General features: G+C 48.2%; 1 protein-coding gene across 1 annotated transcript in view; it reads left to right on the top strand.

The window, feature by feature from the left end:
• The window catches only part of Pcsk2 (proprotein convertase subtilisin/kexin type 2), a 273,661-nt gene that overhangs the window by 241,010 nt on the left and 17,400 nt on the right, over positions 1-15,251 (top strand). The window contains exons 7-8 of the mRNA XM_004635605.2: positions 3,659-3,747; positions 6,476-6,651. Of these exons, the coding sequence (XP_004635662.1) occupies positions 3,659-3,747; positions 6,476-6,651 (265 nt within the window). The remainder of the gene's footprint in view (positions 1-3,658; positions 3,748-6,475; positions 6,652-15,251) is intronic.

Here is a 15,251-nt window from a genome sequence, read left to right as displayed (position 1 = left end):
CCATATTTTCCTATTGCATCTCATATTAATTCTAGTAATTCTGGATGGCACCCTCCAAATGATGTTCATTTTGGAAACTGAGGCACAGATCTTAAGCACCTGTTCAAGGTCACGCCATTACTAAGTGATACGGGCAGCTCCTAGAGCCCCTGTGGGAGACATTAGTCCAGGATTGGAGTGAGAGCAACAGGTGGAGTTGTGGTGGGAGGGCAAGTGTACTCTGGGGCAAGGTTGTGCTCTAGGCAAAGATGGTAAAGAAGGAGGTACTGCTACATTCAGAAGGTGCCCTGGGTTACTGACTTGGATGTTAGAGACTGGCACAGGGGGGTCATATTTTAAGAAGGGCTCACCCTAGAGGTGAGGCAGAAAAGGTATGGGCAGGCTGCCCAGAGAAAGGAGATGCAGAGACTTCGCAGGCAGGGGGAAGAGATAAGCAACTTCCTCATCACAGTCCAGGAGGATCGCTTCCCCAAGCCCAAGCCGCAGGTCCAGCCATGGCCCTTGGCCAGCACAGGACCTACAGCTGGTGGCATAGGAGCCTCTCACAGCTGCAGGGCCACAGAGGTTTACCCAGGACCTGCAGCATCCTTTCTAGAAGTGGCACCACGTCTGGCCTCCAGGCTCCTGCAAGGGCTGTCCACCTCTGCTCAGGGAGGGGTCTGTCCCTACACCCCACTCCAACCATGCTGCCCCCACAAAGGTGCACAGGATGCAGGAACAATGGGCAGGAGCTAGCACTGGCTCCCCATCACTGCTGTGGAAGGGGGAGAAGCGACTGCACCCCCAAGCCAGTAATAAAGCATTGACCTTGGGTGAGAAACCCAGTTCAGGAGCACCCCTCCTCCTGGGTGTCATGTGCTGAGCCTTCGAAGCATCCCTGTGGGCTTTCCCACCACCTCTTCTTCCTTCCAGCTGGCGTTGCTTTAAGAACATATTTAAAATGCCAAGCCAAGGACTGTCCAGGAAAACAAATTTGAGACGCATACAGACCTGCGCTAAGGGGCTATGTGTATTAGAATGGCCTGCCCTGGGCTTGGTGAGATTTTGCAAGACGTTTCCTTTTTCACAGAGTCAGTGTATTTATTCTGTGGTGAAGCATTTAATAATTACAGGCAGTATGTGAGCTCCGGGGATATATTTGAAACACAGTCAAGAAATTTGTAAACAGAGTATAATTTTCTCCTCGTTTGCAATCAGAGAAATCCATTTGGTTAAACAAAATAATAACCCAAATTGCAAAAAAAAAAAAAAAAAAAAGGTAGGAAATATCATACATTTAATGAGCATCAGTAATGAGAAGAGATAGCATTGATTGGCTGTGAGGCGTCAAGATCTAACAACTCAGCGTTTTGCTTGCTGGAATTCAGGAACTATTGATCGGCTGCTTGATGGATGGGTGGCCCTACCTTTTCAGCCGGGCCATGATGTTGAGCGGCCTTGACATCTGTCCATTTCGGCGCCGCCTGCTACTCACGAGGTCTGAGGCCCCTGTTTTGTCAATAGTCTTGCAGTCGTGCCCCACTGTAAGGCAGTGTTTCTATCTGTGGATCTGTATTCCTTGGCCGTGCTGCTGTCCATAAAATCGCTAGTGTGGAACACTTCCTGGATGGGCATTCCCTGCGGAAATGTCATCCCTGCCACAGGCAGTATTTATGGAGCGTTCCACATGCAGCACACTCTCTATTAGGCCCTAAAGAGTGAGAGATTCCAGATTAGATGGGATTCCTGGCTGTAAAAAAGTTTACTATAAATTCAGAAAGAGGGAAGACATTTATTGCTCAAGCAACCAAGATGAGGGGCAAGGAAGAAGGACAAATGGGTGCTAAAAAATATTTATCTCCACGGGAACTAATGTGATTGATGGTGGCATTAAACCTTCAGATAAGAAAGATTTCTGGGAATTAACTTTTTGTTCCTTATTAAAAGTCGTATTTCATTTTGAAGAACCTACACAACACGCTGTGGAAGAGTATGTGAGACAGAGACTCCCTGGCTTGCTCTTTCCAAGCTGATGTAAACTGACACTTTACCCTGGTGACACCTAATGGCTTAGGAAGAGATGAACACCTTTCCCTCGTGTCTTTATGGACTGATTCTGAAATCACCTCCTGGGTAATAAAATTCAGCTGGCTTTCAAGACCAATTCTAGCATTTTTTTAAGAGAGCTTCGAGATTCCCTTAAAGGTAGATATAGCTATTCAGAGACACTGGGGGGGGGGCCTATACTCTTTATTTTATTTTATTTCTAGTCCTCTATCTGCATTAGAGAAGTATTCATCATTGAAATTCCCCCCTTGGCTAAAAGACATAAGCATAATACAGATTTAAGAGGTTTATGAGGAAAATTATAAAGATTGTAAAAGAGTATAATAAACATGTTGGCACAATTTTCTTCATTGGAAGCTAATGCTGTGCATGCCTGATAAGGGAATTTCATGGTGTTTGAGGGGCAAAGGAATCTTTTCTCAAGAGAAAAAAATATAGTGAATAATGGAAGACAAGTACATCACGGGGATTGTTGGCTTGTGGATTGATTCCATAACCAGGGAGTCCTGAGTTAATGTCCCAGGCCAGAAAGTGGGAATGATTCTCCCACCCAGAAGGATTGACATGAGGATCAGAGAGACGGAGACGGAGTCCCTGGCACAGAGCAAGACGTGGGTAGGGTTGACGCTCCCGTGTGGAAGCCAGTGTGACGGTGACTCTAGCACGGTGATCTCTACAGGAACGAAGCCAAAGAGTCCCCCTCTACTTAGCCAAGTGATAAAAACTATGCAAAAGGAGTCAAAGGGCGTCCCAATCATCCGCCCGTCTCCTCACATGCAGCTATTCTCTCATCTGAGCTTTAGACAGAAACCAGACCTCTGGTTTGGGGTGTGGGGTTGGACTTTCTGACAAGAATCTGTGACTCTGCACTGCTGGTTGAAAAATGAGTTACATCCCAAGCTATCTTGCACATGTGGGACCAGGCCAATTGAGCAGGGAAATTGAAAAGCCTAAGGTCTGGCCTCCGGAGGTTGGGCGGGTGGTCCTCCCTGCTCTGCTGCAGAAGGCACTGGGCACTCACCAGAGGGCTGCTTCTACAGTCTGACCCATGCCCCATCCTAGCTCATCCTGCCTCCCCTCTTCATTCCTAGCCCCTCTCTTCTGAAACCCAAGGGCTCACTTTAGAGAGCTCATCGGGCATCAGCCAGCAAACACAGCTCATGCTAAACTAGCTGGGGAATTTTACATTTGGGCTCTGCTAGAACTCACACTGGAATTTCTGTCTCTAACGCTGTGGCTCAAAAGGCCCTTGGAAATAAGCGCAAGTCCATCATTCTTCAGAAATAGCAGAGGCGCGAGCCAGCACACACCTGCTCTATATTGGGCTACGTTTTTAGAGAATCCTGTGTGGTTTCTGCAGGAAGCTACTTCTGTTTCTAAAGCCGAGATCAAATGCTCAGGTGAAAAAGGGTCTCAGAAACCTCTTCAGGACAGAAGCAACCAGCAGGGAAGATCGGGGGCGTTGGGCTATGTGGACAAAAGACCAGGTGGCCCCAGACCGACACATCCCCAGCCAAGCCATTACAGAGAATCGACCACTTCCTGCTGACAGAACCTTACTCTCCTCCAAGCACTCCTGATGCTGGATCTAACTTGCCTTAATTTCCCGCAGCCACGGCACGAGATGCGCAGGGGAGGTTTCAGCCGCTGCCAACAACAATATCTGCGGGGTCGGGGTGGCATACAACTCCAAGGTCGCAGGTAAGAAGGCTGTGCCACGCCACTGCAAGAGTGAGAAAAGCTTTTAATTTTAACTTGTACAGCACTAGCAATGTATCTAATATTTTAAATTTAAGTATAAGATAAATATAGTAACACAGAGATCAGAAGCATATAGCCCAAGGATTTTCACAAATGCAATGGCCATTACACCAACAAGAACAAAATCTAATCAGACCCCCAAGTCATCCCTGGCCTGCTGTGAGTACCCATTCACCCAACAGCAGCTGTCTTACTGTAATAGCAAAAATTGGTCATTTCTAGTGTTTGGACTTTGGATAAATGGACTTACATGGTCAGTTCTTTTCTACATCAACATTTGACATAGTCATTTGACTATGACTCAAATAGAGATTTTAGAATATAACATGTGTATGCATGGTTTGTAAAGATACTCAGAGCCATTGAGACTGTTGTAAGTGGCAAATCGCATCTTCAGGAAGACCTAAACTACCTAGAACTTCCTCCAATGTTTCACTGTATCAGATATTAACAATTTCCTTTTCACAAGGAGTTTAGAAATGGGAGGGATGTGTCCCAGGACATTTAGAAGCTGGCACCACCACTAACCCAAAAAAAGTGAGGGGGTGGGGAGAGAGAGAGAGAGAGAGAGAGAGAGAGAGAGAGAGATTCATAAACTTTCAACAAGGTGCTGGAGAATGGACAAGTGTCTGGCCTGTTCCAAGTTTTGCATCAAATTCGTTCTTAATTTATTCAGGCTAAGTCACCCAACCTTGTTTTTCTTGTCTTTTTCTTGTCTTTTTTCTTTTCTTTTTTTTTTTTAACAACTCTCTTGATTTTTTTCCCCAGCAGTTTAAAGAAAACATAAACCTACTCTGTGCTGGCATTCCCATTTTCAAGGCCTAAATGAAACCAGGGTACCTTGTACCAGCCCAGTGTGAACAGCTCCCATTACCATCCTGAGACGGGTGCAGGAGGTCACAAGAGAACCCCCCTGGGGGTCTCCAAAACCTAGCCACAGGGAAGAAGCCTTTGTCCCCGGGGCCTCAGCTCTTTCGCTTTGTGGGCATCCACAGTGCAGCCTTGCGGTGGCAGCAGCTGCTCTGGCAGGGCAGAGCCAGGTTAAAGGTTCTCACGAAGGTGTTTCACAAGCCAAGTTCACCCCGGAGGGTGTCTGGGCCCAGGCAGCTTCTCACACACAGGACAGGACCAGAGGCCAACGGAAAATTCAAACCTAAATTTTTCATTTGTATGGTGGCTTTCAAAGTACGGTTGAAGTCTCCGCACACCCACAGTCTCTGCCTTTTTGGAACCAAAAGACTCGTGAGAGGCAAGTCAGAAGCAGCGCCCTGCTATCTGCGCAGAGTCCGTGTCCCCTGAGCTTCTTGTCTCTGGCTCTTCTCTGTTATTATTTGCGCTCCGGATACATCCGGGATGCCCACCAAATGAGCTGATTTTCCAGCTGAGCAGAGGCTGATGTCCCTGTACGTGCTAGGGACACCGCCTCCCCGGTCTCCTGTCCACACCCCCGGGGTCACAGTGAATTGCACCTGAAGCTGTGGCGCTCTGGAGAGCTGCTTAAGGATTGCAAACAAATCCAGAGACCCAGGCCCTTTACACATGTAGGCGGGACACGGTACTGTAGTTGCCAAGTCCGGCAGCTTGCTGGGCTAGGGAGACCTCGCGCGCCACCTCGTGGCCAACCTCTATCATTGTTCATCTCCGTGGGCAGGAAGGTGGAAGTCTTCCTAGAGTCTCTGTCCAGAAAGTTGGGTTAATGTGATCAGTGAATCCGTGTTCCCAGCGCCACGTCCCTGTGACTGCAGGCGCCCCCCTCGCTGTGGATGAACCCCCCCATATATACGTGTGCTCATATCTGGGTCAAGACCCGTAAGGATAAAAACTCCTAACAAACATAAATTAGAAAGCACCCCAATGTTCCGGAGGCCACTTCCTCTGCCCAGAACACCCCGAGTTTTTACCCAGCACCTTCAAGATTGAATGGTCCCATCACTCAGCCTCTAGATGTGGCAGGTGACAGCGTGGCAGACCCACGTGAGGACAATGACATGGTGAGGCCAGAGGCCAGAGGCCAGGAGCCAGAAGTAGCAAATGACTGGCCTTTCACTATTTTTATCAACCCATTCTTCTTGGCATTAACAGGCGCTCCCCAAGTACAGCATCTGTCCCCACATCTCCACAGTGGCAACCAAGCTCCCAGCACCTCCAGTCACAGCAATCCCATGGGTGGCACTGCAGGCGGAGCTTCTGCTTGGCTAGGAATCTCACCCAAAGGCTGCCCTCCCCACTGGGAGCCCAGCCAAGCTTGCTAGGGGATGATGTTTCCCTCACATCAATTCACAAGGACAGGCAAGAGCAGGGGCCACAGGACTATGGGGGACTCTCTGTGCACCATTTTCTTTTCCAGTAGTCAGGATTGAACCCTGGGTTTTGCAGAACCACATCGCCAGACCTTCTTAATCTACTTTGAGACAGGATCTCCCTGAGTTGCTTGGGTTGACCTCCAGCTTTTGATCCTCCTGCCTCAGCCTCCCAAGCAACTAGGATTACAGGCCTGCACCACTGCACACAGCCTGTTCATCCTTTGGGTCCTTGGCCTCCATAGTATGCACAGGGCATCTGAGACTGCCAGCTCTCCAACCACACCTAGGAGCCACACTCTTCTCCAGGCCCATGTCTCCTGAGAACTGGGAGCCAAAGCCCCATCCCCTGTCGCATCTGTCCACAGGTATCCGCATGCTGGACCAGCCCTTCATGACTGACGTCATCGAGGCCTCCTCCATCAGCCACATGCCCCAACTCATCGACATCTACAGCGCCAGCTGGGGCCCCACAGATAACGGCAAGACAGTGGATGGGCCCCGAGAGCTCACGCTGCAGGCCATGGCCGATGGTGTAAACAAGGTAAAGACATCCCTACCGCCACCAGACCCAGCCACTCAGGAGACAGGACAGATTTGGGGGAGACCTCACTATAGATGAAGAGGCAAGAACGGGCAGAGTGCTATGAGGGACAGAGCTGAGAGGCACACAGGACCTGACCTTGTGCAGAGGTAAGGGGAGAAGGGACAGCCAGGAGGAAGCAGTGTCAGCCCTCAGGGAGTGGGGACGCAGAGGCCATAGCTAAGAGTGCGGCCCCGATAAGAAGTGGGGTTCTCTAGGAACAGTTCTCAGTCCACCTGGAAAAGTACCTCTCACATTGTAGAATTCTTTCAAAGGCCTGAAGGGAAACCTACTACCTGATGCTCCCCTTCTGTTATGGGGTCAAATTGTGAACCCAGATATTTGCCCCAGCAGTCTTAGCTCTCGTATCTCAAATGGCAACCTCGTTTGGAAAGAGAGTCACTACAGCTGTAGGTAGCTAAGTGAGGCTATTACTGGAGTGTGAACCAATACGACAGATGTCCTCACCCACCCTAACCCAATAGAACTAGAACCCTTACTTCTAACAAAAAACAATGAGATGGGTCGCAGAAAGCCATATGCAAATAGAAATTACATGAAATATATGCCGACCAAGGGCTATGAAAGAGGTCACCAAGGCTGAGGTGGTGTGGAACAGGGGATCCAGCCCCGCTGGCATGCCGATCCCCGATGTTGGCCCAAGAGCCTCAAGGTAGTTCATTCCGGGTGTTCGTGTCACCAGGTTTGTGGCCCTAGAAAGCTAACAACTCCTTCCCATCTCAAGATGGACAGGCAGCCTCAGCACCATGGAAATGGGCTGGTCCACTCAAGGTCCACAGGCTGTCACCTGCCTTTCTCTTTCACACTCAAGGTGGTTGATCAGTGGATCTGGGTCAGTTTTCTCCCTCTCTTTAAGGGCCTTCCTCCATTTTTGACCTAGTTCCCTCCAAAGAGCAGCATGCAAAGATCTCTGATGGAACCCTGGGAGAGAGGGCTGTTCTTGAGTTAGAGATAATGCCATGCTCAAAATGGCTCCTGGAAACTCTCCCAGAAACCATCGCTCTTCCTCTTCCTGTGAGAGGCTTTACATGACCTGTGAAAATGGCTCACTACTCTCTCAACCCAGAAAACCCCACAAAATCATGCAAATCAAGAGGCTCAAATCTTCGCGTTCACTTTAAGAACATGCATGAAACTGCCCAGGCCATCAAGGGTATGCATATCCAAAAGGCCACCAAGTATCTGAAGGATGTCACATTAAAGAAGCAATGTGAGTCATTCTGGCGTCACAATGGTGGAACTGGTAGGTGTGCCAGGCCAAACAGTGGGGCTGGACACAGGGTCGGTGGCCCAAAAAGAGTGCTGAAGTTTTGCTGCACATGCTTAAAAATGCAGAGAGTAATGCTGAGCTTAAGGGTTTAGATGTAGATTCTCTGGTTATTGAACATATCCAGGTGAACAAAGCACCCAAGATGCGCCGCCACACTTATAGAGCTCATGGCCGGATTAATCCATCCCTGAGCTCCCCCTGCCATACTGAGATGATCCTTACTGAAAAGGATCAAATTGTTCTGAACCAGAGGAAGAAGTTGCACAGAAGAAAAAGATATCCCAGAAGAAACTGAAGAAACAAAAACTTATGGCACGGGAATAAATTAAGCAGAAAATAAATGCAAATAAAATGTTTTTAAAAATGGCTCCTGGTGACATCACACCAGCACCTTGAGATTAGACACGGAAATTAGCAAACAACACAAATAAAAAACAGCTAGGCTCCATTGGAAAGCTGGTTGCTAAACACTTTGCAGAGTGGCCTGGCTGCTGTCAAACTGCAGCACTTGAATGCCCACATGTGCTGCTGCTGGTGAGGCCACGCAGCCTTCCCAGGGCTGGGAAATCCCTCTGAGATGGCAAGGGAAAGCACCGGAAACCCCAAGTATGAAGTTTCCCCGAAATGACCATTTTCCCATCCAGCTCTAAGCTACCCCAAGACAGTGGAGGAAACTTTCTAAGTATATCAGGATCTCGTACCTTGGGATACTTGCCTCTCTTGCCTCCCATCAAGGGCTGCAGAAACACATCCCTAGGAGTGGCAGAGAGTCCTTGGAGCAGACAGAATCAGGTCCTCGGAGAAGCGCTCATGACTCTGCCTGGACAGAGCCCACTTAGGAAATAATATCATGGGGTCTTACCTCAAGGCCATGGCAAATCAGCCCATCCAAGCCAGCCTGGGAGAGACACGGCAGTACATGAAGGGCGGCTAGCCATGAACAGTTGGGGTGCAGGAGGTGTTGCTGCTGCCCCTGCCAATGCCCGAACTCCTTAAGGCTGGAACCCTTGACACACAGGCAGCTCAACCCCTTGACTCACCATCCCTGTGTGGCTGGGGAGGAGAAATTACGGCCCAGGCTCAGAAGCAGGTGACAGTGGTGCTCTGGGGAGCAGGCAGCAGAGGCCTCCTCGCCCAGCAGACATGGATTTTCACTGCCAGGCATTTTTTGTCATTCAAAGTCATACCTGGCTCAGGCACTAGGTACCCTGTGCTCTACCCACACTTACACTGCAAATGACACAAGGCAGAGGTCCCTGTGTGGCGCGCATCTTTCTCCACAGCTTCTTCCTTCCCCCCACACACAAGGCAGCTCTGGTGCTCTATTCTTCTCTGCTGCATCCGCAGCCTCCCTGGCTGCCACCAAAATGTGCTTCTTCTGCAGAGCATGCCAAGCACGCTGAAATCTAAGAGGAAAATTGTTATGACTGATCTTCAGGCGACAGCCTGTAAATATTTTAGAAAAGAAAGTGCTCCTGATGAAAAATACATGAATTCTCATTTGGCTTTTCCCCGGGCTGTAGGAATGAGTTTTTCCTTGTTTCAGAGTGACACTTTTCGGACAATGTTGTAGAATCTTGTCACTGACGGTGTGTCACTCTTGAGCAAAGATTTCCTCTTGGTTATTTCAGCTGCTTTGTTGGTGCTGGAGAACGCTCTGATATGTAGCCTCCGCCTAAACAAAGGCATCTATAACGAATGTCACACAGAGGCGCCTCTTCTGCCTGTCCTTCAGTCTTAGCATCCTGCTCGTGTGTGTGTGTGTGTGTGTGTGTGTGTGTGTGTGTGTGTGTGTGTGTGTGTTTTAACCAATATGGCAGCAAGGAAAAAGGAAGAAGAAAAAGGCAAGGAGGAGAAGAGACCTCCACAGGGGACACGCTGTTGGGTTAGACCCCAGCATCCCCAGTTGCTTGGCCTGCCTCACACTGAACACCACGTGCCTGGCTCCTTAGAGCTCTGAGTTCCTGTCTCCCAGGGATGCTCAATAAGTATTTGGAGGAATCAGCAAGCAGCAAGCAAGGGGGAAAGGAAAGGAGGGAATCTTTTCACCTTGGCTTTTGGCAAAATTTTCTTCTTCAACTTAGAAGTCTACATATGGGGTTTCCTCCTAAAGCGTTTTTCACATGAGAAGTAGGAAGTGAAAAGACAGACTCGTGAATGGTCAGACAGCCCAGAGTTCACTTCCTTCTCACTTTGGGGTCTCCCAGAAATAGCCTTGAGCAAGGCCCAATAGACATGGCTGACACCCACTGCCGGCTCTGACGCAGTCTGAGCAAACCCAATCAGAGACAAAGTCGTCACTCTCAGGGATAAATAAAGCACCACAAGGTGTGCATCTGCTGTCAGGGGAAGGATATGACCCTAGAAGAGACTGATGGGACTGCAAAGCCACTGTGGGACCCTGCTGCTTACTTTGGGACCTCCTGTCTTGCCCAAACAGCACTGGGAACCTCAGAGGTGACGGGTGACTCCAGGTCCACTCATATCTGCAGGAAGCACAGCTATCCTGATGGCTCTCATGATGTCACCCCAGCCCCTGATTCCTCACTTTTTAGGGGCTCTACTACTGGGCAAATCTTAAGAATGAAGACAGGTCTACAGGGAACTTTCTGAAGTGTAGACAGGCGTGAATGAGAGTGGTTTCCTCTCCAGGAGATGGGCTCGTGAAGGACACAGCTCAAGCCCCAGGTCGCCAAGCTGGGATGTGTAGAGAAGGAGCCACTTGCCAGAAAGGGACCCTGGAAGCCACCATCCAGAAAGGAGGGGCCCAGGGCTGCCAGAGAGGCAGTGATTAATCAGGGCAAGCCAAGGACCCCCTGCTACCTTCTAAAATTTAATCAGCACGTGGGTCGGACACGAGGCAGCGGGTGCCAAGGCCCGGAGCAGGTGATGAAGGCCTCCTGCCAGGGAGCACGCAGGGACACATGACAGCCCTGATTTATGCTCTGCAGGCAGATGAAGGTTCTCAGGTGGAGCCTACAGCTCAATCACTGAGACAGCTGCTGCCGGGTGAATTCCACTTTTTGTTTCTGTCCTGAGGAAAGATGGGAGAAAAGGCTTCAGGTGACTACTCTGAGACCCGGCCAGCCCTCACTGCCCATGCTGGAATTCTGTAGTGCAAAGCCTCTTCTCATTGCTTCCCTCACTGAGTAATACATGTTGAAAGCTCCTCCGTGACTTTTCATGGCTGGAGAGATCCTTTCTCTTCAACACCGAGCACCATTCCATCACCTCTATGAACCATTCGCCGAGGAGGACATGTTGGTTGCTTCTGTCTCTGTCAGAGACATGAGCAAGGCTCCGCAAAACACCCACATTCAGGGGCTGTGCAAACCTAAATTGCCAACACCTGTGCATGCCTACCAAGTAACACAGCTTCTGCATCCCGTGGATCTCACTTCTCAGCTCTGACTTATCGTGATCCTCCTGTTTTCAGCCTCCCCAGCTCTGGGATTGCAGGCGTGCACCACCATGCCTGGTCTTTTTTTTTTTTTTTTTTTTAATTTAAAGAATGAATTTAATTAAGATGCCAAGAAAAGTTTTTGTTGCAAGCACAGTGAGCAGAAAGAGTTGTCTTCTCACAAAGTGGCCACAAAGTCTGCCATTAACTAAATCTCTTTGACAACCCTTCATTGGTTTAAAGCGCTCGAATGAGCTTCTGGCTATCAAGTGTACATCATTTCTGCCACGTGAGACATTTTCTTGGGAATATTCAGGTAATACTCCATGTAGCCTGAGAGGTCCTCAATGGTCACATCATCCACATAGACTCAAGCTTGCTCAGAACAGGAGCGGGGGGAGCCAGAGAACATCCTCGTGTGTAGTGACTGAGAGTAGTCTTCTAGTGTGGAAATTCACTCTGGGACCAGGGGAGGGACATTCTGCAGGCCTGAAAAGGAATACACTTTCCATGCCTGGTCTTGATGGCCAGCTCGGTGCATCCCCAGGGGCAGGGACAGCAAGCATGTGGTACCAGGGATCGAACTCCCATCCTGGAGCTTGCCTGAGCAGGCGCTTGATCTGCTGAGCTATCTCACCAACCCCATGTATTCATATGTCATCTGCCTATCTTTCACAGTGAAGTATCATTCCAGATCTCTTACACACTGATGGAAAGTAGAATCTCAGAAAAGAAAAATGGTGGGCCGGGGAGATGGCTCACGAATAAGCGCTTCCCTGGCAAGCGCAAGGGTCTGAGTTCAATCCCCGGTTCTGCCAAAAAAAGAAAAAAAGAAAAAAAAGAAAGGAAAAATGGTCGCTGGAAATCCTTTCTGGGGCTTGAAGACCTGTTAAGCCATTCTCAAGGTAGGAACACAAGGGCACCACTGGGAGGAAGACAGATTCAACTCAACCCATCATAAGGATATCAGACCACGCAAACTGAGGTACCACTTTGCCCACCAAATCAGTAAAACTTAAAAAAAAAAAATAGTAATTCTTAAATCTCATCCAGATGGACTGACAATGGACTTTTTTGCATTTCTGGTGAAAATATAAATTCTAACAATCTTCATAAAGGGGAATAATATGGCTATATAGGTTCATAATCTTCAAACATTCATTCTTTTTCATCTAAAATTCCATCTGTTGCAAATTCTGCCTCAGGAGATAAAGAGAGATGAAAAGACATTTATAAAATTATATTCATTTTAAACATAAAGCAGATTTTTTAAACCAGAATAACCTTTCATGTATACCTAAGAAAATGAGGAAATAAATTATGAGATGTTTACTTAATAAAACTAAAAACAACTATGCCATAGAACATTAACTCCATGAGAAAATGTTAGTTACTTAGCATTGGGTAAGAAACACACTTAAGTAGACCAAGTAACATGGATATATTTCATGACCCTAAATTCATTTTTCAGCTTGTTCTTAACTTCTGCATTTATATGTAAGGCTGGCATGAGTCCACAAAATGGCACTGGGAATTTGTTTATTCACAGAAGATTATAAAAGATTTTTATCTTTTTCCTCAGAGTCTCTATATTTTAGTTACTCTAAAATGAGTATGGTGTTCATAATAAAGAATAGAATAACTTTTTAAAGAATAGCACTGTTACATTAAGATAACTAAGTGACCAGAAAATAAAACTTTTTGTACCTGAGTGTTTTGTTGGTTTTTGTTTTGTTTTGTTTTGTTTTTTGTTTTGTTTTGTTTTATTTTGTTTTGTTTTTTGCAGTACCGGAGATTGAACTCAGGACCCTGATGCTTGCCAGGCAAGCACTTATTCTACTGAGCTATCTCCCCGGCCCATACCTGAGTGTTTAGGAAAGGGAGCCATCACCAGTTTCCACCAGGCACATGTACCCCTCAGCGCCCCCCCCCCCGGCCATAAGGCCTGCTCTGGTCACTAACTTGGCCACCACCCCATGGTTAGCAAGTAGAAGGAGCCCTTCCTGGTCCCCATTATGGCCCAGGAAGTTGATATTTGTAATCCCATGGAAAAGTTACTAGAATTCTAGCAAGTTTATTCCATTCTATCATTTTCAGTGCAACCTATGGCAAAAATAAAGATGTATGTATAGTTATGGGGAATGGGGGGGAATGGTCCTAAGTCCACCTACGATGATGAATAATCAAAACAAAAACCTTGGCCCGGGGTTATTAATTTGTGAATAAGGAGTGGCTTGAGGATGAGTGACTGTGAGAATGGCAGAAAGTAGGTGAGTGCCGTGAGCTGGGATGGGTGGGAGGCCTGAAGTCACCTGTGCAATCTGTGACGAGAATGAGATGCAGAAGGAGTAATCTGCATGTCAAGACTGAGGTAGTGTCTAATGTTTTGGGGTCAGTACTTCAGCTCTGATGTGTAATCTTTTATGCCCTGGGAGTCATAGCCGCTTATCTCGAGGCTGATCCCAGCCCCACGTGGAACACAGCTCTCCATCCCATCTCAGCTTACACAGTGTTCTTTGGGGAGCTAGGAGGGGTGGGGAAACACTGCCCTGTCCTCTTTGCTTCAGAGACTACGCTTCAGCACCTCAGCTGGACTGATTTGTGTTGCTCAAAGCCAATTGAAGGGACAAGGAAAACTCCTAGCCAGCCCTACACACATCAATAGATAGAAATAGGGCAGGTTCAGCCAAAATGGAGACAACTGCCCCTCCTTCAAGGAGATTCACCCAGGTGTTGCTCCACAATACAGGACAGACTAACTTCCCTGAGGTGGAGACAAAATGCTAGAGGTGCAGCGAGCTCCAAGACTGGAGTCCAGCTAGACCTTCACCTTGGCTCATGGTGAGAAATCTGTATCATAATTTTCCATGAAGAGCAAAATACAAAATCTGCATGAGTTTTTAAGCTATGAGTTTGTAAGAGCCACTTTGGGTTACACCCAGCAAGTGACTGGCAACAGCTGGGTGCTGCTGGCATTGCACAGGGTCATTCTCTAGTGGAGAGGACACTTGTAGACACTGTAAAGGTTCAGTAGCACCCCTGGCCTCTTCCCCTATGGTTCTTGTTACACACAGAGTTGTGAGGACCAAAATTATCTCCCTGAGAGCCAAAATGACCCCAGTTAAGACGCATCATGGTCAAACAGCATCAGTAGCACCTCCACATACACCCACAGACCCTGGGGCTGATCCCCAAAACTGCAAAGGAAAAAGAGGTGAAAGGAAAGGAAAGAAGAAAGGCAATCTGCACATGAAGAGTGCAGGTGGTCTGCCAGCCCACCCTGCAGACCAGGTCCTACCCTAGAGACCAGATCCAGCCCCTGCTCAAGATCTCAGAGTCCCTGATCTCTGGGCCACTTGCCATGTCCCTCTGGGGCTTGTGAGATTTCTTTCCCTCTTGCTCCTGGATAAATTCCCGCCTCCAGCTGCATGGTGTGGAGGCATCGGTGTGACTGAATCACAACTGATATGTGCATTAGATTTGTCAGTCAACGTGGGGAAAACTGATGTGTCTGGGGGCTGTTTTCCCAGCATAGAAGCTGTCTTTCCAGCTGGGTGTGGTGGCATATGACTATAATCCCAGCACTCAGGAGGCTGAGACAAAAGGATTGTTGCAAATTCAAGACCAGCCTGGGTTACAAGGGGAGCTGAAGGCCAGCTTGAACTGCATAATGCGACCCTGTCTCAGAAAAGACAGAAGAAACGAGGAGGAGGAGGAGGAGGAGGAGGAGGAGGAGAAAGAAAGAGCAAGCTGTCTTTCTGTGTGGTCAAGGCTTCCTTTGTCCCTCCAATGAGTCAAAGTCTCATCAATGCTTAGTTTGGAGGAGTCTTGTTTGTTTGGTTTTGTTTTCTGAAGTGTGAATTTTGTTCC

This window comes from Octodon degus, unplaced genomic scaffold (genome assembly GCF_000260255.1).
Source record: "Octodon degus isolate 3935 unplaced genomic scaffold, OctDeg1.0 scaffold00073, whole genome shotgun sequence".
Taxonomy (NCBI): domain Eukaryota; kingdom Metazoa; phylum Chordata; class Mammalia; order Rodentia; family Octodontidae; genus Octodon; species Octodon degus.
The sequence above is the reverse complement of the archived record's forward strand: the minus strand, read 5'-3'. Positions and strand labels throughout refer to the sequence as shown.